The 27192-nt window shown below is 50.5% G+C and overlaps 1 protein-coding gene across 4 annotated transcripts; it reads left to right on the top strand.

Annotated features, from left to right (window-relative positions):
• Positions 1–645: 645 nt before the first annotated feature.
• MINAR1 (membrane integral NOTCH2 associated receptor 1) lies at positions 646–27081 on the top strand. Of its 4 annotated transcripts, none has more exons than XM_066355366.1 (4): positions 646–1324; positions 15007–17354; positions 21105–21359; positions 21715–21779. In XM_066355366.1, the coding sequence occupies exons 2-4, from the start codon at positions 15057–15059 to the stop codon at positions 21724–21726; spliced, it is 2565 nt and encodes an 854-aa protein (XP_066211463.1). In that variant the 5' UTR covers positions 646–1324; positions 15007–15056; the 3' UTR covers positions 21727–21779. The 4 variants fall into 4 exon arrangements, with proteins under 4 accessions (XP_066211463.1, XP_066211460.1, XP_066211461.1 ...); XM_066355363.1 differs by lacking the exon at positions 21715–21779 and adding an exon at positions 26590–27081 and having other exon boundaries at positions 650–1324; XM_066355364.1 differs by lacking the exons at positions 646–1324; positions 21715–21779 and adding exons at positions 2283–2350; positions 26590–27081.
• Positions 27082–27192: the final 111 nt, after the last annotated feature.

Below are 27192 nucleotides of genomic sequence, written 5' to 3'. Positions count from 1 at the left end.
CCTGCGAAGGTAGGCTCCTCCGCAGTTCTCTGTTGTGCGACTCCATGGGGGAGTTTTCTTTTGGAATGGGATCCCAGGGATGTGAAACTGCGTTATTCCTAAGGAAGGGACCCAGGGTGCCATTTGTGTGAGCTTCTCTGGCCGCGGGGACAGGATGTGGAGGTTGTGGCACCACAGGCAGCAGCTGCGTTTCAGCCCCACTGCAGCGCACAGGGTGACTGGAGAAAGGCCTCCAGTTCTCATCAATATATCCAATCTGACTCTCAGAAACCCACCCCAGTTTCGTTGGTCTTGGGGTGTGAGTGGTGAGTGTGTATTTGTGCGTGTTTGGGGAGGAGGTGGTCACGTGACTTCCAGCCTCTCCTATCTGGGTACCATTTAAGCCGAGACCAGCCACGAGGGTAAATCAATGCTCCAAGTGACCACCTTGCCCCGGCCTTGCAAAGGGCTGCAGAGTCGAAGGCAGGGAAGGACGAACCGGGAGCATCCAGGGGAAAGAGGCGAGGATACCGCGCCTCTACTCGGCCACTGGGGGCCGCAGTCACCTTCAGCTTAGGGAGTGGGGAGACGCGAACCCTGCTGGCGGCTCTGGCCGCCGCTCCCTCCAGCGCGCAGCCTCCGCTGGCTCTGCCCTTAGCCCTGCAGCCGCGACCCGGGACCGCGAGGACGTGGCCTCCCCCGAGCTCTGGAGGCGCCCCGCTCGGGCTCTCCGGGCTGCAGCCTCCAGCAGGGTACCCCCTTGGCGCGCCTGCCGCGCCCCTGCCCGGGCCCGCCCCTTCGTCCCCAGGGCGCGCGCAGTCACTGCCGGTGCGCTCTGCCAGCCTGAGCGCCCGGGCAGGCGACGATGGGGAGGCCGAGCCCAGCTCTCTGCCGCGGGTTCCCCGGCCCTCGCTGCTCACTGCCCCCAAGCCCGTGACGCGGTGGCACAGGCCAAGACACAAAGCCCGAAGCTGGGTCCTCCCGGGGGCTGAGGCCACATCCTGGGGCGCCGCGAGCCCCGAGCCCCGGCGCCATGCGAGCTTGTGCTGGTTGTCCCCTGCCCAGGAGGAACCCGCGCGCCCGACCCGGCTGCCGTGCGACCGCCCCTGCCCCAGCTGCAGCCAGGGGGGCGCCGCGCAGGTGAGGGCAGAACCCCGACTTGGGGGCAGAGCTGCAGCCGCCCCAGCCCTGGGGAGCAGCCCCAGCAAGGAACCGGTGCCCGGGAGGCGGGGACCGTGGGCTCCGGAGTCTTCCCGAGGCGCGGCATCGGAGGCCGCGTGGAACACGCCGGAGAGGAGCGGGAGACCCGCGGGGCGGCGCGGACCCTGCTCCGGAAGCCTCGGAGGTAACTTCGTAGAGCCAGGGCGGGCGGGGAATGGGAGCGCACGCGTGCGTGTGTGTGCCAGTGCGCGGTGTGGGCGCCGGTGCCGGCGCGCCGGGTGTGAACCCACCTAACTCCCCTGGGCTTCGGATCCCTGAGGGCCGCCGGCCCTTTTCTGCTGCGCTCTGGGCGGCAGAGGAAAAGGTGTGTGTGGTGTGGCGGGCTCCAGCGAACCTGGTGGACGGATCAGGGACTAGGGAAGCGAAACAACGAAAAAGGACTATGCAGTTTGGGGCAAGTTTTCAGGGCTAAAAATTCGCTCCTAGAAAATGGCATTTTGAGGGTTAAATATACCAGCTGTGTATGCGAAAGGCCTGACACATACATCAGCGCTGGACTAATCCGATAGACGACCAGTGCGTCCAGTTCTCAGGTCGGGATTTCCAGTCACAACTTGGAATGGGAGCCTGATTCTTACTGAGGAGGTGGGATGTTCAACTTTCCCCTCCGGAAAACACAGAGGCCGGCCTGGCTGCGAGGGGGGCACTCACGTGCCGGTTAGCTCAGGCACAGGCAGCATTCCCTCACCTGCCTGCCACACTCCCTGGGGCTGCCAGGCTCAGCCAGAGTGTCACTTGCCTGATCTCCTGGGGTGCTGGAACTCCTGGTGGCAACTAAGAAGCTTTAACTGTGACATTGCTCAGTCCAGCCTTGTTTTGCTGGAAGACTGTAGCGTTGTTCAACTGTGAGTCTGCAGTGGAGAAAGTGGTTGAGGGCTCTGCTACTCCTCTCAGTGGGGACTCAGTAACATTTAGTGAAGGCTTCCAACCATTTCTCTTGAGGATGGGCATTGTCACCAGGAGGAGGTGGCAGCGTCCATGCTGCCGCCCTCATGGCTGTGACTGGGAGCTTCACTGCTGGGCTTTGCTGCGATTTTATGCATGGCATGGAGAGCTGCCAGGAGTCTGGCAGAAGCGGATGTCGCCAGCTATGTACCCCTTTCTCCAGCAGATGGGCTGCTGCCCATAACCCCTCTCCCGGATGGAAACAGTGAGTAGATGCCCCTCCTTTCCCATGTCTGTGACCACCAGCATCAATGGATCCTGCCTGCAGGTAGAAGCCAGCAGACTGCTGTGATTACATGATGTCTTTTACAACGAGCTCCTGGCCATTGGGTCATTGAGAGTCTGACAGCAAGCAGTATTTTGGGTCCTGTTGAAAGCAGGGAAGGGGGTCAGAGACAATAGGTTGCCTGGAGCTGTAGGGACAGTTGTACAACCCCCTTTAATGGCCTTTCTTCTTGTTTATAAGAGGAAGGTGGAGCAGGAGACAGAAGGGAGTTTGCAGAAAGAGCAAATTTAGAGATTTAGGTTACTGGAGCCTGGAGGGAAAGCTTAAATGTCTGATACATAAAGTCTGATTTTTGTTGTGTCTGTCTGAGAGATGTGTATAGATCCGGGACCATGTGATCATAAATGTCAGTTGCCAGGGAAAGACTACATCAGTTTATTTGCATTTCTGATGAGTTTGGTGAGGGAGTGTTCGGTGGCACTTAATACTTGGAAGACAAAGGTTTCTTTGTTGGTGGGGAATTCAGTTCTTTTTGAATTTTTACATATATAATGGCATTTTTTTTTTCCTGGCCAGTGCTATCTAGCAAAATTGATGTGACTTCCAGCTCCTAAAAGCCTTTGTATTTATTAACTCAGATACTCCCTGTGAGACATCTCTGTGCCCGTGAGGTTGAGATGTCTGCCTGCCTCTCTCCATAGCGCCCAGAACTGGCCCGCTGTTTCTCCCTCAGGGTTCCCCAGAACAAGCTCTTTCTCAAATCTTGACAAATGTGAAGCAGAAACCAGGGTTGTAGTGAGGGCTTTGTGTCTGCTGGGCAGGGATGTGACCAATGAGAGAGGGAAGGGGAAGGCCCTGCTCTCTGCTCCAGCCCTGTGGCAATGTGTATTCTCAAACTGGCTGGGACAAGGTTCCATGTTCCTCTGCGGCTGTGTTGCTAAAGCCCACTGATGACCTTTTCCTGCTGATGTGTGGATCTTAGTTTTTGGAGCTTACCTGCAGGCTCAGTGTAAATGAAAGGGAAAAAAAGAAAGGAAAAGAAAGGAAGAAAGAAAGAGAGAGAGAGAGAGAGAGAGAGAGAGAGAAAGAAAGAGAGAGAAAGAAAGAAAGAAAGAAAGAAAGAAAGAAAGAGAAAGAAAAAAGAAAGTGTGGAGTTCAGAACAGGCAGAGATAATTGGCAGCCAGCCTCAGGTGTGCTTCTAACTCATTACATGGTCTTGGTAAGCTACTAACTTTTCTGCATATTAATTTTCACCTGTATAAAATGAGAGAGCATCAGATCATTAATTTTCTTCCCTTTTCTAAGAGGAGAACCCTTTAGATGAAATCTTATGTGAAAGTTAAGCATATGAAACTGATTAAAAAGTGGGGGAGGGGTCTGGAAGCCTGTTCATTCCCCATGTGATTTCTGAAGCCCCCTTTAAAGCCCTAAGGGCTCCCTAGAGCACAGTTTGACAGTCACTGGGAGGCTTCTCTGTATAATACAGCCCATTCCCTCTTGTGCCTGAAGTGAAATGCACAGGTGGGCAAAAGTAGGTTTACAGTTGTGAATATGTGAAATGGAGTTGATTCTTGTCTTATTATTTATTAATTATTGTATTGTTTTCTTCTTATTGTTGTTATTATTTCATATCCTTCCTTATGACTTATCTTTTAGGTCACGATGGCTGGTAATTTCACCTACTTTTGCCCACGCCTGTACTGTGGTTATCTAGTTCCATGCGGTGTGTCACCTCCCTTTCTCTTGCATCTGATCCTCCCTGAAGGCTAGCTAAACCCCTGCAGCCTGAGCCCCCGGAGGACCATCACCTTCTCAGCCCCAAGTCTCCTGAGTCGCACGCCACGCCAGGCACACAGCGGGTGCTTAGTAAATGCTCGCTGAGTGGATGAGGAAAGGAGGAGGGAACATAGTTATCTTAACTGAACTGGGTCTGACGGATGGATCCCCTACAACGGGAATCTTAGGAGGGCAAGGAATTTGATTTATTTGTTGCTCTGTGGCTAGTGCCCAGAACACTTCTGGGCACAGGCAGATTTTGGCTTGCTATAAGAAAATCTTTAAATGATTTAAAGTTGTTAAATAAAAACATAAGTGTGGTGGCTACTAACTCTTCATAAAGATTCTGTCTTTCCTCCTGGGCACGTGTAGGATGGCATTTCTCTGCTCAGTGGAAATTAGGTGTGGGGAGTGCTTTGCCTAGCTAAAAAAGTGTGCGTGGGAGCTCTCGTTAGCAAGTGCCTCACCCTGTTCTTCCTTTCCTCTGCTCTGCGAGGGGCTGCCTGCTCCGTCTGGGGGAAGGTGACGTGGAGCAGAGCCCCCTGCTGACTCACACTGGACCTGCAGCATGGAAAAGAAAGAAACCATTGGTGTTTTAATCCACTGCAGTCTTGGGCTGCTTGTTGCTGCCGCATAACCGAGCCTAGCCTGACTTAAAGCGACACGTAAAAAAAGAGCTTAGAAAAATTCTGGCTTCGGATCAGAACCTATCAAGAGAGCAGTATCATCCAGGAAGGCCAGTGGTTGCCGAGACAGGGTTGCATGAGGACCTGGACCCAGGTGTGGTCACTGCACTGAGGCATGTGACTGTCAGTTTTGCTGGTTGGAGAGCTCATTCAGTAGCAGATCCCGGTCAGTCTTTTCGGGAAGGACCCATGATCACCAAAAGCCTGAGAGATAAGTCATAAAGTACTGGCTTAATAGTTTAGTGGGAAGACAGTAAATCTCATAAATGTGTTCATTGATCAGGGGAAAATGCCCATTAGAAGCCAGATAATAAAAAATAAACTCCCTGGTGCGTTTAGACTTGAAGCGAGGGGAGTAAGTGAAAGAGCTGCCAGCCACTGTCACAGGGCTTTGACAGGCTGACGTGTCCTTCTTAGTATAGACTTTTTAAACGAGATTTTATTTATTGATTTTAGAGAAAGGGGAAAGAGGGAGAGAAAAGGAGAAGGGAGGAGTGGGAGGCATCAACTCACAGTTGTTTCTCATTTGTTCCTTGACCAGGCAAGCCCGGGGTTTTGAACCAGCGACCTCAGTATTCCAAGTTGATGCTTTATCCACTGTGCCACCACAGGTCAGGCTGACATACCCCTTTTTTGTGTGTGTGTGTATTTTTCTGAAGCTGGAAACGGGGAGAGACAGTCAGACAGACTCCCGCATGCGCCCGACCGGGATCCACCCGGCACGCCCACCAGGGGGCGATGCTCTGCCCACCAGGGGGCGATGCTCTGCCCACCAGGGGGCGATGCTCTGCCCCTCTGGGGCGTCGCTCTGCCGCGACCAGAGCCACTCTAGCGCCTGGGGCAGAGGCCAAGGAGCCATCCCCAGCGCCCGGGCCATCTTTGCTCCAATGGAGCCTTGGCTGCGGGAGGGGAAGAGAGACAGAGAGGAAGAAGGGGTGGGGGATGGAGAAGCAAATGGGCGCTTCTCCTGTGTGCCCTGGCCGGGAATTGAACCTGGGTCCCCCGCACGCCAGGCGGACGCTCTACCGCTGAGCCAACCGGCCAGGGCCTAACATACCCTTTTTTTTATCCAACTTAGAGAGCTACCTGCTGAGTGGACTGCGCACTGATGCACATATCTCATTTAACACCATCCTTAGGGTGTGATTTGTTTGACACAATTACTGCATTTTTCCTGGTGCCCTGAGCGCCATTCCGGGCTCTCGGTCCCAGTGAGTTCCCGTGACAGCCTTTTCTGCCGCTTTGCCTGTGACAACAGCAGATTGCACAAGCTCTCAGCTGATGGGCCCTCCGCCATCGTCCCTACCTCGAGGGTCTTTCTCAGTGTGTGTGCCCCTAGAGCCCTTTCCTCCCACCACCCCCTTCTCGTCCCCGGGAACGCTTTGACCTCTAGTGGCTCACACACAGTGATTATTGTACTGCCACCTCTGAGGTGACGCTGGGGTTTTGAGAAAGAAAATTTAATGCAGGATGCTAAACATGCAAGTTTTATGGTTACTTGAGGAGACTTAAGTAAACACAGCTGAAAAAATAAATCAAAAAAGGTCAACAGGCCAATGGAGACTTGTGGGTACAAAGAACATGGGGGAAGCCTGGCTGACCAACAGTTGTGAGAAGGCCAACCAAGAGAAACAAGGGAAGGGCCTGTCTGCGGAGCTTGGATGAAGAGAACGGGAAGGCACTTGTCAGCGGGTACGCGTGGGGAGCAGGTACTGAGTGGTGTGAGTAATGGGAGGTGGGCTTCTCCTGTGTTCCCCTCACCATGGGGGTGCTTTTGCACTGTTCTGACAGACTCCGTGTTGGTCTGTCTCTCACTCTAAACCAGGGGTCCCCAAACTTTTTACACAGGGGGCCAGTTCACTGTCCCTCAGACCGTTGGAGGGCCGGACTATAAAAAAAACTATGAACAAATTCCTATGCACACTGCACATATCTTATTTTAAAGTAAAAAAACAAAACGGGAACAAATACAATATTTAAAATAAAGAACAAGTAAATTTAAATCAACAAACTGACCAATATTTCAATGGGAACTATGCTCCTCTCACTGACCACCAATGAAAGAGGTGCCCCTTCCAGAAGTGCGGCGGGGGCCGGATAAATGGCCTCAGGGGGCCGCATGTGGCCCGCGGGCCGTAGTTTGGGGACCCCTGCTCTAAACTGTGAGCCCCTGGAGAAATGGGGATGTGTTATTCGTTGTTGGTCCTGGTGATTGGCACAGTGTTAGGTACAGGTCGGGCAGTTCAGTAAAAGCTGTCAGGCGAGGGAGGGGACGGACGACGCTCCAGACGATTCGGAAGGCCCCCTGCAGGGGCGAGCTGCACAGGAAGGAACAGATCTGTGGAGCCTGTCCCCCACAACCTCCGTCTGAGTCAACAGCACAATACGGTCCCGAGAAGAACCTCAGCGGAAAGATGGCGCCTAGAATGAGTGTGGGACTTCAGTCCTCTGACCGTCAGTACAAGGAACTCCACTTGAGAAGCATGGGAGACAACTGGAAATTTACTTAAAGAAGAACTGGCACAGGTCAGGGCTGCTGTGAGCTCTGGGAATGTGGGGAGAGAGAGACGGCAGTGTGACCTTCCATTCTTCCAGGGTTCCAAGATGTATTTCAGGATGATAGACTAGGAGAGTCCTATTATCACCAGTTCCCTTTGTCCTTGGCACCAGTCAATAAAGGGTCCTAACTGAGAACCGGGGCAAACCGGATCTTATGTTATCATCGGAAGCTTTTCCCTTCTGAGAAGGACCGCAGGCCTTCCAGTTCTGTTGGCTTAAATATGAGAAAGTGAAGAAGAGGAGTATTCCCTCTCCTCCTCCGTGTGTACTGGAGACCAAGGCTCCAAGCCCCCTGTGGTTGGCGGAGTAATGGTCCCCGAGGCTGTCCACGTCCTGATCCCCAGAACCTGCAGCTATGTTATTCACATGGCAAAGGAGGCTTTGCGGATATGATTAAAGATGTTGAGATGGGGAGATAATGCCGGATTACCTGCTGGGCCCAATGGAATCACAGGAGTCTATCAAGTGGGAAGAGGAGGCAGAGGAGTCAGAGAGGGAGATGTGACTGCTGCAGCAGAGGACAGAATGATGTGATTGCTGGTTTTGAAGATGGAAGAAGAGGCCACGGACCAGAGAAAGCCGCTGCTCAGAACAGGGAAATGACAGGAAGTGGGTTTTCCCCTAGAGCCGCCTCAAGGATGCGGCCCTGCAGATACACCGACGCTAATCCAGCCAGACCCGTTTGGCCTTCTGACCTCTAGAGCTTGACCGTGACAAATCCGTGGTGTTTGGGGCCACCGCATTTGTGGTGATTGGTTACAGCAGCAGCAGGAAACAATCACAGCACAACCTCTGCAATGATCCATATTGGCCACTGTAGTGCAGGGAGGCAAGTGAGCTCGGCAGAACCAGAAGCGTCAGTGTGTCTGACTCCTGGGGAGCGTGCGTGCCCTGGAAAATCTGATCAGATCTTCACTTCGGTCAGTTTTTCTTGATTCTTAAAACTGGATCCTCTCTAAACTGGATCCATGGAGCCTAAAGGTTCCGCAGGCTCCAGTTTGGGAACCACAACAATGAAAGTTCAACACTGTCCCGAAAGCACTCTGGGCATTGAGACCACATTGTCATACCCAGTGATACCATAGCCACAGACAGGATCTAAAATTTGCATTTAGATTTTTCACTGAAATGAAAACGAAACAAAATAGAAAAAAATGGCTTACCTCTGAGAATATATGGAAGGAGGGTCAGAAAAACTTTCCTGAATGAAGAATAAACCAGAAGATTCTTATGCAGTTAGGCATCATTTTTGCTTCCCTGGTCAAAACAAAAAATGGTATCTGTCTGTACCTCTCCATTCTGGCTGCTATCATCTGGTCCAAGGCCTATGCTCTACCCGGGAGGTCAAAGGTCAGGAGGCAGGCAGGCCTAAGTGGGATTCTAGGTGGAGAGAGGGCAAGTTAATGGAGCTCTTACCTCTCATTACTATTACTTCACTGCCAAATGGAACTTGAGCAATGCCTCAGCATTAGGAAGCTATTTCTGGAGGCATATTGATAAAGTAATCATTTTGGAACTAAGTATTATACCAGAAAAAATATACTAATAAATAATATATCTGTGCCTATTTTATAAAGTTGGCCTCAGTGGCCAACCACACGTGCCAGTTAGGCTTCTGTCTTAGGGCCTTTGCACACACTTTCTTCTGCCTGGGATGCTGGCTCTTCCTCAAGGTTTTTGCTCCCTTACCTATCTGGGGAGTTCATTCAGATGTAATCTTTTCCCTGATGACTTTTTTCTCTTTAATTAAGTGAGAGGTGGAGATATAGACTCCTGCATGCGCCCTGACCAGGATCCATCTGGCAAGTCCCCTATAGGGTGATGCTCTGCCCATCTGGGGCCATTGCTCCATTGCTCAGCAACCAAGCTATTTTAGAGCCTGAGGTGAGGCTGTGGAACCAGCCTCAGTGCCTGGGGCCAAGTTGCTTGAACCATTTGAGTCATGGCTATTGGAGGAGAAGAGAGAGAGGGGGAGGGGGGGAGAATCAGATGGTCACTTCTTCTGTGTGCCCTGACTGGGAATCAAACCTGGGACTTCCACACGCCAGGTCAACTCTCTACCGCTGAGCCAACTGAGGACTTTTTTGATCATCTTATTTAAAATCACATCCCCCCTCCACCCCTGCCCCTTTCTAACATTCTCCTCTATTTTCTCTTTAGTACTTCCCACCATCTCATTTATTGTACATTGTACTTGCTTATTTTTGCTTATTATCTGTCTCCCCACCTAGAATATAATTTCATGAGGGTATTTTTTTGTTCTGATTTATATTAGCTACCATAGTACACATGCCAGTTACAAAATGAATATCTTTTAATGAGTAAATGGATGTTTCCTTTGACCGTTAGTAACCTCTGAAGGAAGAATCGGCATGTTCCCTTTCTAGATGAGGAAACCACAGCTCAGAAGTAAAAATTTACTTCCCAAGTTTCCATGGCTGGCATTTGCCTGCCAATCTTCTCCTCTTTATTTTTTTTATTAGAAAATCACATATTCCGAACTTTTAAGTAACACAGATCTGAAAGAAAGAAAAAAAGCACCCGGAACAATTATTGTTAACGTTTCAGTTTAGAGCAGGTGTGTGCGGATCTGTGTATAGACCAGTGGTCGGCAAACTCATTAGTCAACAGAGCCAAATATCAACAATACAATGACTGAAATTTCTTTTGAGAGCCAATTTTTTTTAACTTAAACTACATAGGTAGGTACATTCTTTATTGAGGTAGCACCTGCACATGGTATTTTGTGGAAGAGCCATACTCAATGGGCCAAAGAGCCACATGTGGCTCGCGAGCAGCAGTTTGCTGACCAGGGATATAGACAATTTGATATATTACAGTATATCCCTTAGAAGCCTTTTTTTTTTCACTTAGAAATAGGCCATTAACAACCAACCATGTCAATAAATCTATTCCTGCAACATGACTTATTAATGCAGTGTGGTATTTCATCATTTCCATTTACTACAATTTTTTATAACCCATTGGATGCAAAGGTTATTGCTGATTTTTTTCTTATAAACAACACTGAAGAGAAGATATTAGCAGCACTTTTTAAAAAAAACACATATCTGATTATTTACTTTAGATAAATACTTAGAAGTGTGGATCTGTTTTACTTTAAAATTGTGTATTATTTTCAGTTCCATTGCTGATCACTTCCTAAAGCAGTTGCACAAAGTTATACCTTTCCAATAATACACACACACACACACACACACACACACACACACACACACACACACTGTGCACACAAGTGCATGTTGTGGCAGGCTCACTGGGCCCCTAGAAGTTTCAGGTTGATGTTTCTCCCTTGCTCTTTTGACCCGGGCTTGGCTTTCACCAGATTTGGGTTCTGGTCACGCATTTCACTCTCAGCGTAATTTCTCTTCATGTCCCTCATTTCCTTGAATAGATTGAAGGGTGGTGGTGCCTCCCTCTCCAGGCTGTTGTGCTGTCCAAGATTTGTGTAAATCCCAGTGCATAGTGGGTGGTCAGGCTACAGTGGTTTCTCCCCCTTGTCTCTCCCTACCCCCAATCACTTTGTCACTCACTGGGGGATGCTTTTCCCTTCCTGGCATGAGATTGGCCTGGCGCTTCTTCCACAGCACCAGAGGCCAGGGTTGTAGCCGACCTGGGCCCCTAACCCACACTGGACCGCAAGGTGCCTCCCTTCCCCGCCCAGTTCCTCAGACGCCTCAGCTGTGAACTGGGAGCGCCCTCCCCGCACCACAGAGCAGTTTGGTCCGCGATGCCTGCCAGCAGCTGCACTCTGCGGTGGGGTCCCAGCACGTTGTCACAAAGCCTAGAAATCCACTTCTCACCCAAGCCTCCCTCCCCCCTTATTCCTGTGGGTTTCACTGGCACGCTGTAGAAAATATACACAGAGTTTATGATGATTAATCATCAAATGCACACATGCCATGGGGCACAGTGCCTACACCTGGCTATTCAGAAACCCCCAAATTTCAGCTTTAATAAAAAATAACTCGGCCTGACCTGTGGTGGCGCAGTGGATAAAGCATTGACCTAGAAATGCTGAGGTCGCCGGTTCGAAACCCTGGGCTTGCCTGGTCAAGGCACATATGGGAGTTGATGCTTCCAGCTCCTCCCCCTCTTCTCTCTCTCTGTCTCTCCTCTCTCTCTCTGTCTCTCCCTCTCCTCTCTAAAATGAATAAATAAAAAAAAAATAACTCAGGTTTAGCATATCATTTGTGTTTCTTTTATTCACTTCAGGAGTCATTGGGTCTTGGTTTTCCAACTTCGTTTTGACCTGGGATTAATCATTTTTCAACATGCAAAGTAGAATAAAAAGTTGAGGAAGCCACACAGGGAAGAGTCATGGGTTTTCTGGAAGTCCTGGCTCTGATTCTTGTTGTCCCCAGTTGCTCTCTTAAATTCTCCAAGCCTGTACCCTCGTCCGTCAGAGTGCAGGCGCGACCGTGCTCATAGGCTGCGGCAAGAATTCAAAAAGACCATCCACAAAAGCACTTAGTGTCACTAAAACCATCCATGCAGCACGGTGTGCATGAGTTGAAGCTGCATTCGTTCATCCTCCACTTTGATTTCTGTGCCCACGTATTTACTGGAAGCATAGGCATGTGTCGGTGATAGGCTGTCCCTGGCTCTAACCAGAACTTCCTAGTGCAGAATGCCTTCATCAGATGGGAGTGGTGCTGGGGCAGGGCCCGGGGTGCTGCTCAGGCTGACATGGGTTCCTAGTGACTTATTCTGGGCAGACACAGACACTGCTCAGGGTTCTATGGCCTTTTCTATACACGAAAGTTCAAACCATGGTCTCTGCAGACATTCCTGGGAGGGCACAGGCCAGTGTGTATAGCAGCCCATCGGGACACAGCCCTCAGGACAAGGAGAGAACCATTGCTGACGGCAGCTGGAATTAAGACAAAGACACTGTTCCATTAGAAAACGGACGGGACCTGTGCGGACTGGGTCAACTTCATTCATTCATTCATTCATTCATTCATTCATTCATTTATTTTAGAGGCAGGGAGAGAGAGACAGGAACACTGAACTGCTCCTGTATATACCCTGACTGGAGAATTGAACTGGCAACCTCTGCGCTCTGGGATGACACTCCAACTAACTGAGCTATCCGGCCAGGGTTTAATTTTTATTGATTTTCAGAGAGACAGAGAGAGGAAGAGGGAGGTGGGGAAGGGGTAGGGAAGTATTTGCTGTTCCACTCAGTCGTGTATTTTTTGGTTGCCTCCCGTGTGTGCCCTGACCGGGGATCAAACCTGCAGCCTTGTTGTCTTGGGACGACACTCTCAACCAACTGAGTTAACTTGGCCAGGGCTGAGTCAACTTTAAAATCAGTAAGTCAGCTGTCAGAATGCCTCTTCCAAGCAGGGTGTAACTGAGTAAGTTAAACACTTGTGTAATTTGATGTTTCCTTGTGATCTCAGAACTTGTGTCCATGTTTGTTAATGAGGAGCTTTACTTTCTCTTATGAAATTCTGTTAAACTTTTGGCTTGATAGTTTTAATTTGTCTATCCAAGATTCATTAATGGATCTTTGTTTTTCTATTTCAAAGTAAGGTTTATTATTGTTTGGTGATTACAAAGTAACACATATTCATTGTAGAAATTTTAGAAAAAATGGGAAATTATAAAGAAAAAATTAAAATTGGGCCCTGGCTGGGTCGATCAGTTGGTTAGAATGTGTCTCAATACACTGAGGTTGTGGGTTCGATCCCTGGTCAGGGCACATGTAAGAATCAACCAATGAATGCATAAATAAGTGGACAACAAATTGATATCTCTTTCTTGCCCTTCTTCTCTCTCTCCCCCTTCCTCTCTTTCTCTAAAAATCAATCCATAAATAAAAATTAAAGAAAAAATGACCTATAAAAATAAGAATGGTAAAAAGAAAAAAAATAAGAATGGTGGTTGAATGGGAAGAGGCATGAGGGAAATTTCTGGGGCAATGGGAACACCCTAGATTTTTATATGACTTTGGTTACTATACATTGGTCAAAACTCCAGCAAATGCACATTTAAGATTTGTGCACTTCATTGTACATAAATCTTATATTAAAAGAAAAACTATAAGCTGTTATTGAAGTTAGGATTATGATATGCATGATGAAATGTTTAGGGGGAAGTGTACACATATCTGCAATTTACTTGAAGTGCATTAAAACAATAAGGAGGGCCCTGGCTGGTGGCTCGGTGGATAGAGCATCAGCCCGGCGTATGGACATCCCGAGTTCGATTCCCGGTTGGGGCACACAGGAGAAGCGACCATCTGTTTCTCTCCCCACCCCCTCCCCCTTCTCACTCTCTTCTCTGGTTCGAATGTGGCTCTGGGTGCTGAGAATAGTTCTATTGGAGCTTATTAGCCTCAGAAACTAAAAATAGCTCACTATTGAAGTATTGGCCCCAGATGGGGTTGCTGGGTTGACCCCAGTCAGGGTGCATGCAGGAGTCTGCCTCACTATCTCCCCTCCTTTTACCTAAAAACAAACAAACTTACAAACAGACAAACAAACAGCAAAAAAACCCCAATAGGACGGCTTCATGAAGGCTTGATAAGAGATAGATGTGGAACAAAGAAGAGTAAAGTGTCAATCAATGGTAGAATCCAGATTGTGGGTACATGAGTGCTTACCATGAAATTCTTTCAATTTTACTGTATGTTTGCAAATTTGCATAATACGATATCGAGGGCCAAGTTACTAATTTGGAAAAAATAAACAAACCTATATTTACAATCCAAATGTAACCAGCGTTAACATTTTACCACATGTTATTTTCTTTCATTTTCCTTTCCAAGAATATATAATTAAGATCTTACTATATAAACAGATTTATTTTCATATTTTTTTCACTCAACATTGTAGCATGGTTTTCTTTGGTCATAAAAGTCTTCATTTTGTAATTTTTAAATGAAGGTACAATTTGCACACTGTAAAATTCACACATTTTAGCATACAGTTCCGTGAGTTTTGACAGATGCATAACAGTCATGTAACCACCTCGGTGAAACAAATCCATCACCCCGGGAAGCTTCTCTAGGCTCCTTTGTAGCCAATCCTTGCCTGACATCCAGCCCCCGGCAGGCAGCCGGGCAATTTGTTCTCCAGAATGTCACTAACATGGAATCGTATAGAATGTAGCCTTTGACTCTGGCTTCTTCCACTCAAGCACAATCATTCTGAGATTCATCCATGTTGGTGCCTCCTATAGCCATTCCTTTTTATTGATGACTAGTATTCCTGTGTAAGGATATACATTAGTATAATTTTAATGTTTGTGAGATGTCATGTACATGACAACATGCTTCATCTATACATTTCCTTCTTTGTGGGCTGTTTAAGATGCTTTTTTTTTTCCTGTTGTAAATACCATCCTAGTGAACCTCTTTACGCATAAATCATTGTAATTGACCATGTCTTTAAGGTAAATTCCTGGGAAGGGAATTAGAAGGTCATGTGTTATAGATATTTTTAAAGCTCTTAATACATTTTCAATCATTAAAGAGTTTTTTCTTGCATTTCTTTATAAGGGTCACAACAAGCTCGACTTAAAATTCCACTGGTGTTTATAATCTTCTCCCTCCCCTCTCTTTTTCAATACTGTCGCTGTAGAATTGACTCGAAGTTTCGGCATAGTTGGCAAGCCTCTGAAATTCTGAATCATGGAGGCCAGTCAGGAAACCTCCCTCTTCCTGGTGAAGATGTTGGAGGAACTGGACAGCAAGCAAAATACCGTGTCCTACCAGGACTTGTGCAAATCCCTGTGTGCCCGCTTCGACCTGCCACAACTCGCCAAGCTGAGGAGCGTGCTTTTCTACACAGCTTGTCTCGACCCCAACTTTCCAGCCACATTATTCAAAGACAAGATGAAATGCACCGTGAATAACCAGCAATCAAAGAAAATCATGGTGGCTGCGGATATTGTGACAATATTCAACCTGATCCAGATGAATGGGGGTGTGGCCAAGGAGAAGCTGCCCACTGGCCGGCAGAAGGGGCGCAAGAAGGAGGCGTCCTTCGAATCGTGCAGGTCAGACACAGAGGTCTGCAATGCGGCCGAGTGTGAGCCCCTGAACTGTGAGCTGGGCGAGAGGCCGTTCAGCCAGGTCTACCCTGCCAGGCAGTCGTCCAAATGCCGGAAGATGGACTGTAAGGACTGCCCACAGTTTGTACCCATCTCCGAGCCCAACTTCTTGTTGGGGGTCAGCAAAGAGGCGAAAGCCCGCGCCGCCTCCCTGGACAGGCTGCAGGCCCTGGCCCCGTACTCAGTCGCCAGCCCTCAGCCGTGCGAGATGCAGAGGACCTACTTCCCTATGAACATCGAGAATGAGTCCATCTCCGATCAGGACTCGCTGCCCATCAACCAGGGCATCAAGGAGAGGTTCATCTCCAATGACGAGCCCTTTGTGGTCCAGTCCTGCATCCAGAAAAGGAACATCTTCAAAGAAGATTTTCACAACCTGATGGCCGTGTCCCCTGCTTTGGTTGGCCCCACTAACAAGGCCGAAGCAGAGCATGGGGAACCCGAGAGCCGGAAGGAGCCCCACAAGACACCCTTTTTTAATCATAGCTTTGAAATGCCCTACAACAGCCAGTACCTGAATCCTGTGTATTCCCCTGTTCCTGACAAAAGGCGGGCAAAGCATGAAAGCTTAGATGACCTTCAAGCCTCCACATATTTTGGACCCACTCCCATGATGGGGACCCCAGAAGCCAGGCGTTGTCCAGGGAGGCCTAGCAAGCAGACGCCCTGGCCAGCCAAAAGCTGGAGCCTAAACACAGAAGAAGTCCCGGACTTTGAACGGTCCTTTTTCAATAGAAACCCTTCTGAGGAGAAGCTGCGCTATCCAGATCCCAGCAGCCAGAGCCCCGGCTTTCCGGCCCCAGACCAGCATCCGGCTTACCTCACAGCCAAGGAGCAACAGGCAATGCTCCCCATTGGCTACCTGGCAAAACCCAACGGGCTCAAATCTAAAGAGATCTCATCTCCCATTGACCTGGAGAAGCACGAACCAGTCAAAAAGTTCAAAGACAAAAGCATCAGCTGCACTAGTGGGCAGCTCAGCTCGGACACCAGTAGTGTGGGCACCCAGACTGAGCAGCATGTATTGGAGCCCAAGAAATGCAAAGATTTGTGTGCCTCAGTGCAGGCCAAGTACGGGGAAAGGCATGCCATGAAGCAGTCAGACGACGACTCAGAGGTCATCAGCGATGACATCAGCGACATTTTCCGATTTCTTGATGACATGAGTATCAGCGGCTCGACAGGGGTGATCCAGTCATCCTGCTACAACAGCACGGGGTCCTTATCTCAGCTTCACAAGTCGGACTGTGACAGTTCGCCAGAGCACAATATAACCAAGATCACCAATGGGATCCCTGGCAGCAAAGTAGAAAAGGGCAACCCGCCTGGAAACAGCCATCACTCAGAAGAGGAGCTGAAGACCAGTGTATGCAAACTGGTGCTCAGGATTGGTGAAATCGAACGGAAGCTTGAATCGCTGTCGGGTGTCCGCGAGGAAATCTCCCAGGTCTTGGGAAAACTAAATAAATTGGATCAGAAAATGCAGCAGCCCGAGAAGGTGAGTGTGCAGATAGATCTGAATTCCTTGACCAGTGAGGCTCCATCCGACGAGAGTGCCTCCCCCAGGATGTTCCGTGTGCACAGTGGCTCCCATGGGCCCAAACTGGAGAAAAGCGCCGACTGGTGCTGCTCTGATGCCAGCGGAAGCAACAGTGAAAGCCTCCGAGTCAAGGCATTAAAGAAAAGCCTCTTCACCAGGCCGTCCTCAAGGTCGCTGACGGAGGAGAACAGCGCCACGGAATCCAAAATCGCCAGCATCTCCAACTCGCCCAGAGACTGGCGCACCATCACTTACGCCAACCGTGTGGGCCTCAGCGAGGAGATCAAAGACAGAGGCCCCGGAGAGAGCAAGGACTGGCATCGAAAATCTAAAGAGGTAATTTAAATTTAAGCTCATGTAACCTAGCACAGCTTGGTGCATTTCCCACCCTCGGACGTGTCAGTAAGTGAGAAACAGGTCTTCCCTTCACGTTCTAGCCATCCTTCTGGTGGTCAGGCTTCGGACGTCAGGACAGAGAGCACAGCACAGGCAAGCCATGTGGGGGTCAGCCGGGACGGGCGCGTGGAGCATGCTGCCGACAGCGGGTGGGAGTCCAGATCGTCAGAGAGCAGGGACAGTGGCAGAGCAGGCACGCGTCACCAAGGACATCTTCCTGTCCTTCAGACAGCGGGATGCGGGCAAAGAACACGAGGGAGATGATGTAGTCCTTCCACGGACTCCGTGTGTGCGTGGCATTCCTTTGTAAAAGTTTCAGTGTTTGCCTTCTAAGGCCGATAGACGATTGGTAAGAGAACAGGGTCAGCGGCACTTGCGACGATGTCTTCCTTTGCTTTGTGGATTCCTCCTGCAGGCTGTATGTTCCGCTCTTTTCACAGGAGCTGGAGCGTCTTGCACCTGTACAGCCACCGGGGCCTGTCACTTCCAGAGAGAGAACGCATGCGCGCGTGCGCACATACGCACGCGCATGCTCAGTTCCCGCCTCACCCCCGCAGGGAGGAGTTGGGTCGGGGCACTCGTGGCTGCTCCTCTTCCTTCCAGCTGGGTCACAGTTCCAGCTGGTCGTGTATCTATCTCATTCTCTTCCTGGGTTAAAGGTCAGGGGAGGCCCCTGAGGTCTGAGGGGACCCAGTGTCGGAGAGAAGGCGGGCAGGCCGTGTGGGCAGACACAGAGCCAGCGGAGGAGGCTGGTTCTGCCAGTGGTGCCAAGAAACTTGGGAAACTGGGCTGTAAGGAAGTTTTCAGGGTAAAAGAGTAAATTTATGAAAGAGATTTTGTTTTGATTCCAAAGGAACCTCTGTTGTCTGTGCTGGTTACTGTACTGTCCCTCTCTAGCCACTTACAAGGTGCGGTGTTGAGAGAAAGCCGAGCGTGATGCGGGCCGCTGCTCTGATGAGAGGCCCAGCTCCTCTGCTCACTATCCTTGTCTCTGTGCTGCTGGCGTCTGACCAGGCTCCTGGTGCCCTGGGGCTTAGTTCACATTGAAAAGGGGCCACTTAGAAGACACGAATGGTTAGGCACTTTTATAGAAATACCAGGTTAAATGGAACTAGCCATGCTTCTAATCTATAAGACGTCAAAGCCTTGCAAAACCAACAGAAATAGCCAGAAGTTTAAGAAAGGTCCACTTGAAGTGTCCAGCCCAAAGCTGCTCATTTTAGGCCTGAGTGATCCTCACTGTGTCACCTCCCAGTAGACAGCACGTGCCACCTCTGGGCTACGCTCCCTACGGTGGTGCCAGCCCCACCTGCCATCTGAGCTTCTGTCCCACATCTCAAACTGCTCAAGGCTAGTTCCCCCAATGTCCAACCATGTGGCAACAGGTCCCAACCAGGCCTTTCTGTTCCTTCAAAGCCGGTGTTCCCTCTTCCTGTCCCCATTCTGGGGTAACCTTTGCATCCGTTCCTCAAGCTAAGGAGGCTTCTGCTCTGTGACCACCCTCGCTGGCTTGCTCACACCCACTTTTGCCTTCGACCCCGTGGGTTTGTCCCCTCGCTGTTTCCTGAATCTCTGCTTACCTTTCCCATTAATATTCATCTCTACGCTCGCCAGGCAGTCCCGGCCCTCACTGCACCCCATCAGAGTCTGGGGCACACTTATAACTGATCTCTTTGCTTATCTCCCCCTTCCATCCCATCTCGGAGACCACCGCTGTGTGCACGTTCCTAAAACTCCACTCTTGGCTCTTTGTTCCAGTGACAGGTGTCAAACTCGTCGAGCCAGTGAGCTCCCCGTCCTCCCTAACAGGGCAGCTCTCTCTCCCCTAGACTGGGCCCTGCTCTGCCTTTGTGGGTCTGCCTGCTTTCCTCGGCAACGCCAGGCTCCGCCACCGTCACTCACTCGGTCAGGACTCGGGGAGCCTCTACCACGGCCAGGCCCTAATCCGCCATCAGACCTTTTCACCTGCTTCACTCGTCAAGAACGTCTTCTCCATGTGGACCTGGGTCCTGTGTTCCCCTTAAGGTCTCTTAATTCTTCAGCCTCTGAAATCTTTCCAAGGGATTAGTGCTGGTCTCTGGCCTCCAGCTCTAGGTCCTCTTTGTTCAGATATAGATTTCAATTTTTATTTAAAAATCTATCATGTGTATACACTGACTGCCAAGTTAGAATGCAGGCTCCGCAGTGCAGGAGCAGTGAGGCAGGCACGCACAGCGGGTAAGCCTCCTGCTTAGAGTTCAGGACAGGTTCAAATCCTGGCTGTCCCCCTTACTGGCTGTGTGATACTGGGTCAGTCTCTTAACCTCTCTGAGTTTCGCATCCATTGTGGGGATACTGGTTACAACCTCAGCATGGCGTTGAGAGGATAAACTGAGATCATGCATGTTCAGCACTGAGAAAAGTGGTGGACACCCAACCAGCTCTTGATGGACTGTGACTATGACAGTGGTGGCCATCTCATCCTTTCTGTTGGCATCTGCATCGCCCCCAGTTCTGTGCGGACCCAGCATGACGGTTGGGTCGTGGTAATGAGCAGAATTGATAAAATCAGTGAAGCCTCTTAGAAGATACTTGGCTTTCATGAGTTAGAAAATAAGAGGCAGCCTCATTTTCTTGTTTGGGTTTGGCAGAATTTTCGCTGCTGTCTCTGCATCCATGTTGGCATTCTTGGTGGTTTGGAAGCATAAATGTTGTCTGTTTTGGGGCAAGAGCCATGGGTCCGGTTTGCTGTAGGGTGGGCCAGTGCTTGTCCCAGCGCAGGTGTCAGATGCACATGCTCACACACTTCTACTTGATGGAGTATTTTGCTGGAGTGGGGGATTAAAAGACAGTCACGACAATGCCCTGCCCTCAAAGGGCCCCCAGGCCCACAGAGGAGACAGATAGGCAAACAAGTGCTTACAGTTCAGCAGGTCAATGTTGGCTGCAGCGGTCTGTCCACATCCCATGGAGTTGCGTAGGTGGGCAGTGACCCAGTCTCAGTGGGTCAAGGAGTGCTTCCTGGAGGAAGCAACATCATGTAGTGGTCTGAGGGCCTAAGGTAGACTAGAAAGTATCAGGAGACTCCAGTCATCCCAGGCTTCTGAGAACAGAGTGCCCTGCTATGCAACTCAAGGACTGTGAACGTAAGTCACGGCCCGTTGTGTTGGGCACCTTCCTGCCTCCACGCTGCCGTCCAGGCTGCTCCCTGATCTTGAAGGTCACACAGGTGTTTCTGAAAATCACGAGAGGCTCCCAGCATGCACTTTCTGGCTTGGCTTCTTTCAGAAAAGCAGCGTGGTTTTGGCAAGTTCCTGGAGGGAACGACCCTTGTCTGTTACTTCTCAATACCAGGTACAAATTGGGAAAGGGGTGGGGGGCAGTAATGGTTAAGCAAAGATTCTCTGCAGCCAGATGGTGAGGTTTCGATCGCAGCTCCACCCCTTGGCAGCTGTGTGCCCTGGAACAAGTCACGGAGTTTCTCTGGGCTCCATTTCCTTACCCGTCCGGGGTGGTGGGGGGCGGAGGGGGTTGATAAGAGCAGGGATGGTGTGAGGAACTGATAGAGCCTCTCTTCCTGGCACAGGAATGTTTACTCCTAGTAGGACTGTCTACTCCTGCGTTTGTTTGTGGTTAACTGCACTGTGCTCCCTGGCTGTCCGCGGGGCCCAGCTGCACGTGAACTCTGACAGCCCCTGTGCCCCTCTGCAGGTGGACAGGCAGTACGACACCCCCCCACAGCACCACCTGCCCAAGCAGCCCAAAGACGGCTTCCTGGTGGAGCAGGTGTTCAGCCCGCACCCCTACCCCACCTCCCTCAAGGCCCACCTGAAGAACAACCCTCTGTACACGGACATGCGGCTGACCGAGCTGGCCGAGGTCAAGCGGGGCCAGCCTTCCTGGACCATCGAGGAATACAAGCGGAACGCGGGCGACAAGGGCAAGCTGACAGCCCTGGACCTGCAGGTGAGCGTCCGGTGGTCCCGGGGGTGGGGGAGGGTGGGGGCTGCCATGTCCTACAGATGCAGGAAGGGACCACAGTGGCCCAGACCAGCCTGCGCCCTCACCACTGTGCTCCTCGGCCTCACCGTGGAATTCTGAACTTTCTCAGAGCAGAAAGTTGCACCAGGGGATTGCTGTTCCATTATATGTTTGTAAACACGTAGCAGCGGGGATGCCTCCCTGATTTGTTCATTTAACCACCTGATTTGCTAACAATCTGTTTAAGACTCCATACCAAGCACAGGTTCTCATGTTTGCTCACAAGACCTGAGCCAAACTGTTCCATGAAATACAAGCTGATTTCTCCTTCTGTATGTAGCACGTGGGATAAGCATATTGTGGGAGCCAAGCTATGGACTATGTTTCCATACGGAGCAGCCCCAGGTAAGAGCCTCACTGAGCTCTGCGGGTGCTGATGTGCCTGGAGGGCATGTGTCTGTTCTCCGCAGGCAGGGCCGTGGTGTGGTCACACTTTCATTTTCGTGGCAGCTCCACCTGCTTCTCTTCCCACCATGTCTGTCTGTCTCCGCATCGCCGCTGGAGCACAGGAAGCACCGGTCCCCACCAGCGGGCCTAGCTTTGTGGGCAATGAGGCCACAGTCCTAGTGAGGCCAGAATGATGTCACTCACAGAGAAACTGGAGAGACATGGGGGGGGGGGCGGTGGCAGGCCACGGAAACGCCCTCGCTGTGAGGCAAAGGGCCTTGCGGGAGGTGCCGTGTGGTGCATGTGGGTGCCTTGGCCACGCCACCTGGGCATTCCCTCACCTGCCTGAGCTTCAGTTCCCTCACCTGCCAAATGGGTGTAATAATACACAACTCGCAGAGTCATTGTGACAACTGAGAGGAAGGTATTTAAGCTGCCTGGCAGCAGGGAGGCGCTGGAAAGGCACTTAGGGACCAATTCAAGGATGCAGAGATCGGTCAGGACAGCAGGGTGCCCCAACAGCAGTCTCTGTACTGGGCATGGTGGCCTGCCAGGCAGGACTTACAAATGAGGACATCGAGGCCCCGAGAAGCTCAACAACTGCTCCAGGTCAGACAAGTCTAAAGCCATCCTGGACCACCCAAAACATGCCTTCTGCTGCCTCTCCCCCAGCTCAGCTCTCTGTGGGTGACAGTGTAGTGGAGCTTCAAGTCCCCAAAATGACTGCAGTGACAGCATTATGGGCCCTGCAGCTCTGGTCAGACCCCGAGAGAGAGGATTGGGTTGGCAGCCACTCCTCGCCCCTCTTGCCTCCTGCATGCAATGTCCCCTGAGTACTGCATGTCACTTGTCCCTTCAGGCCCCTTCCTCTCCTGTCACTGTTCTTCTGCCGGGCCTGGCTCCTCCTGCAGGTGGGTCCCCGTTTAGCTCTGCCATGGTGCCACACTGCTCTCCGTGGGTATCAGGTGAGTCAGAGAGGACCTGAGGGTGTGCATGGCTCAACCAGTGGAATAATCACACACTTCACCAGTATCAGGATGACGTGGAAGAGAGTCAGGTTAAATGGATGAGTCATAGACAGAGAAACAGCTCTTTAAAGTTCTGGGAGATCTGGCCCCTGTGGAGATACTCAGTTTTAACGTGCCAGTTGTTGCAAACACAGGGACAGAATTATAAAAAGTAAAGGTAGATCTTCAGATCAGAGAACTTTAGGTGACATTACTTAATAATGTGAAGCACAGGCCTTGGCTGGGTGGCTGAGTGGATAAAGAGTCGACCTGGTGCCCCAGAGGTCACGGGTTCGACCCCTGGTCAGGGCATGTACAAGAAGCAGTCAATGAGTGCACAACTAAATGGAACAACTAAGTGGAACGAATGCATGCTTCTCTCTCTCCCTTCCCCTGTTTCTCTCCATTCCTCTTTCTCTCTCTCTCTCTCCCTTCCCCTTTTTCTCACCATTCCTCTTTCTCTCTCTCAAATCAAAGAAAACAATTTTTTTTTTTACAGAGACAGAGAGAGACAGACAGAGGGACAGATAAGGACAGACAAGTAAGAAGGAAGAGAGATGAGAAGAAGCATCAATTCTTCATTGCGGCTCCTTTGTCGCCTTAGTTGTTAATTGATTGCTTTCTCATATGTACCTTGACTGGGGGGAGGATACAGCAGAGCAAGTGACCCCTTGCTCAAGCCAGCAACCTTGGGCTCAAGCCAGCAACCTTGGGCTCAAGCCAGCAACCTTTGGGCTCAAGCTAGCGACCGTGGGGTGATGTCTATGATCCCATGCTTAAGCCGATGACCCTGCGCTCAAGCTAATGAGCCTGCGCTCAAGCCTGCGACCTTGGGGTTTCAAACCTGGATCCTCTGAGTCTCAGTCCGATGCTCTATCCACTGTGCCACTGCCTGGTCAGGCTGAAAACAAATTTTTTTTAATGTGAAAGACAGTGTAGCCAGTTGCACAAAATGCCAGAAGCAGAGAGCTCAGTAGCCTCACGAAGGTGTGGGCAACACAGGCAACAGGCACCGCCTGGTTTTCAGAAACTCAGGCACCGGCTTAGGGCAGTGGCAGCATCTGGACGATCTCCACGGGATCCCTGGTGTCCACCTGAGGGCGCAGGGGAGGGTGCGGCCCTGTCCCTTTCCAGCAGTTGGGAGGCCTGATCAGAATTGAGTGTGCTTGCCTGGGTCCCTTGAAACCTTGGTGTCATTAGAGCTCGCTACTATTGAAATACACCTAATTAAGAATACTTTATTTCACAAGCTGACTCCCAGCCCATTAAGTGAGTATACCTATGGAAGGAAGCCAGTTTCCTTCTATCTGATCTGGAGGGAACAGCACAAATCTGATGTGTGGTTTACACACTGTTGACCTCGGGGGCCGGGCTTGGGCAGCTGGGGAGACGGGGCCGTTCCAGCCCCTGTGGCCAGAGCCTGGCTTCCAGGTGCCGGGCAGGGGGCGAGGCGAGTCTGTCCTCCCACCTGAACCCCACCAAATATGCCCGTCTTGGGTCTATCTCCCCCTATGAGTGTCCATTAAATTGCCCAGGGGGCCGGACAATGCCAAACAGAACTTAGGAGAGTGGAGCCTTGGCTGAAGCACGAGGAAGACACGTGTTCTAACAGCAGAGCAGGGCCACTGCAGAACTGCTCTGGGCAGCTCCAGGGACCCAGCAGAGGCCAAGGCTGAAGGGACAGAGCACCCTGTACTGCAAGGACTTTCCATTATTAACAGTGACCGGTTTCTCATGATGAGCATCCCGGGTGGCCAGCACTGCCTTCTCGTCTTCCAGATAACAACGTGTAAACGTTATGCCCCAGTGTGGAAGAACGATCCCTAATCCCATTCTCTTCCCACTGTGCAGTGCTGTGCGGAACACACTAGAACAGCGGTAGCAAACCCTTGGTGCAGAGGGCCATGTAATAAACGCTTTAGGCCTGCGTGGGATGTACAGTCCCCATCTCAATGGCTCCGCCCCGCCACTGCCGCACAAAAGCAGCTGCGGACAGTTTGCAAATGAGCGGGCGTGCCTGCGTTCTGATAAAATTTTATTTTTGGACACTAAGGTTTGGACTTCATATAATTTTCACATATTACAAAATATTATTCTTTGATCTTTTTTTTCAACCAGTTAAAAACGTAAAAATCACTTTTAACCCCGGGCTTACCTGGTCAAGGCACATATGGGAATTGATGCCTCCTGGTCCTCCTACCTCCCTTCTCCTTCTGTCTCCTCTCTCTAAAAAAAAAAAAAAAAAGTCACTTTTAGTTCATGGGCTGTGCTGACAGGTAGAGAGAGGGTGGATTTAGCCCATGGCCATAGTCCTGACCACAGTGCTAGGAGACCATTAGCAACAGGAGAGCAATAAGGCGGCCAGAGGGGTTCATGGCGTGAGGGACACGAGGGCCTGAGTGTCCCAGCAGGAGGTGTTGAGGAGGGGACGGTTTACTATGGTGAGGGCAGGGTTCAGAGCAGCAGATGTGCCCAGGCACCCGCTCCAGTGAGAGGCTGCTGCCGCCCTTGGACCTGAAGGCCAAGGCGAGGGAGCTCTGAGTCCTGAGAGCCACAGTTCTGGGTGCCTGATGGGAGCTCAGCCCCTGAGCCAAACTGCAGACCATCAGGGAGGGTCTGGGGATACACACCGTCTCTACTGGCTGAAGCCCCTGGGGAGGTCGGGGCCAGTCCACATGGGCCAGTCTCCGGGGGAGCAGAGCAAGGTGGGAACGAGCAAATGGACCTGGAAGGACAGGCAGAGAATGACCAGCATGGGTTTGAGTCATCAATATTCCACTAGTGACATCATATGACTGAGTTTGTGAAGGGTTGATTTTGTAAACTTTGTGTGTAGTGTGTGTGTGTGTGTGTGTGTGTGTGTGTGTGTGTGTGAGAGAGAGAGAGAGAGAGAGAGAGAGAGTAAACAATCCAAGAAAATCTTCAAACGACTATTTTGTGTGGGTTTCAAAGATTTAGGTAGCCTTACTTGGAATTGCAATGTGTTGTTGCTTTTATGTGACACATATTATTAAATGCTTGCCATAAAATGAGACCGCTGCCTTTCTTTATGAAAATAGATTATCACCATCCACAGGGAATGGGAATCACGGGCCAGTCAGGTTAAATGCGGTATTTCTCCTGCAGGCAGTTCATTAATCCCAGGAAGCCCAGGAGACAAATGTGGCCCGGGCTCTCCCTCTGGGGATGTGCGCCCAGCAGGGTGGGGACCCTGCAGTGGCCTGACCTGCTCAACAGCTGTTTGAAAAATACTTTGTGTTTGGTTTAAATTGTTTATCTGGGAAGCCTTTGGTTTTTCAGTCGACACTTTTCCGAGGAACCAGGGACTGAATCAGAGCAATGGGACGGGCTTGCTTTAGACAGCTCCATTCTCAGGGACTGTTCCTGGAGAGTATTTTTCAGTGACTTCCTGCTTCCCCTGCAGTGAGGCCAGCCTGTTCTGGGTCGTGTGCCCTTGAATTTCAGTCTTGTGTTTCTTAGCCCTGTTTTGCTTGTCTTCACACAGGAGGCCCTTAGGTCTCCTGGATCAGAACACGAAGGCGTTTGTAGTAAGGGAGGGGGAGGTACCTTCTGTGCTGTGTGGGAGCCTGAGTCCTTTGCAGCCTGTCTCAGGTGGGGGCTGTGGGCAGTGCTGGACGCACGGTCATGTCTAACGCAGCTGCAGACCACCGTTAGGTGTTTCAGCAGGGACGACTGTCAGGAGGTCTCTGACCTGCTTTCAAGTAGTCACTGTATTTCAAACCTTTCCTCTTTGCTTTTAGACGCAAGAATCTTTAAATCCAAACAACTTAGAATATTGGATGGAAGATATTTACACTCCAGGCTACGACTCATTACTAAAACGCAAGGAAGCGGAGTTCAGAAGAGCCAAGGTCTGCAAGATAGCGGCTCTGATCGCCGCTGCCGCGTGCACCGTCATCCTTGTCATCGTCGTGCCCATCTGCACAATGAAGTCGTGAGCCCAGGGACACGGCGTTGTGCACCGCTTTGAACTACTGATGTCTTCCTCCATAGTTTAAAATCATGTGGCAGTGTGTTGAAACAGATGAAATTGTGGAGGCTTTTCTGCAAACGCTGATGATGGTCTTCAGAAAGCATGCATTTTAGAGAGAAATCGCCTACCTGTGAGCTTCGACTTAATGATACTCAGATGCATTTGCAGACACGTATTAGCTTTTCCTACCAAAAGAATGTAACGAACTACCAGTGATACAAATTGAATTACAAGCAAAAAAAAAAAAAAAAAAAAAAAAGGCAGGAACGTTAATTAGATTCTTCCATTTTGATGAAGTTTCCTGGTGGGGATTATGTTATACAGAAGATATTTAATACATGCCTTTTGGAGGGAAGCGAAGGGAGCCAGT

This window comes from Saccopteryx leptura, chromosome 13 (assembly GCF_036850995.1).
Source record: "Saccopteryx leptura isolate mSacLep1 chromosome 13, mSacLep1_pri_phased_curated, whole genome shotgun sequence".
Taxonomy (NCBI): domain Eukaryota; kingdom Metazoa; phylum Chordata; class Mammalia; order Chiroptera; family Emballonuridae; genus Saccopteryx; species Saccopteryx leptura.
The sequence above is the reverse complement of the archived record's forward strand: the minus strand, read 5'-3'. Positions and strand labels throughout refer to the sequence as shown.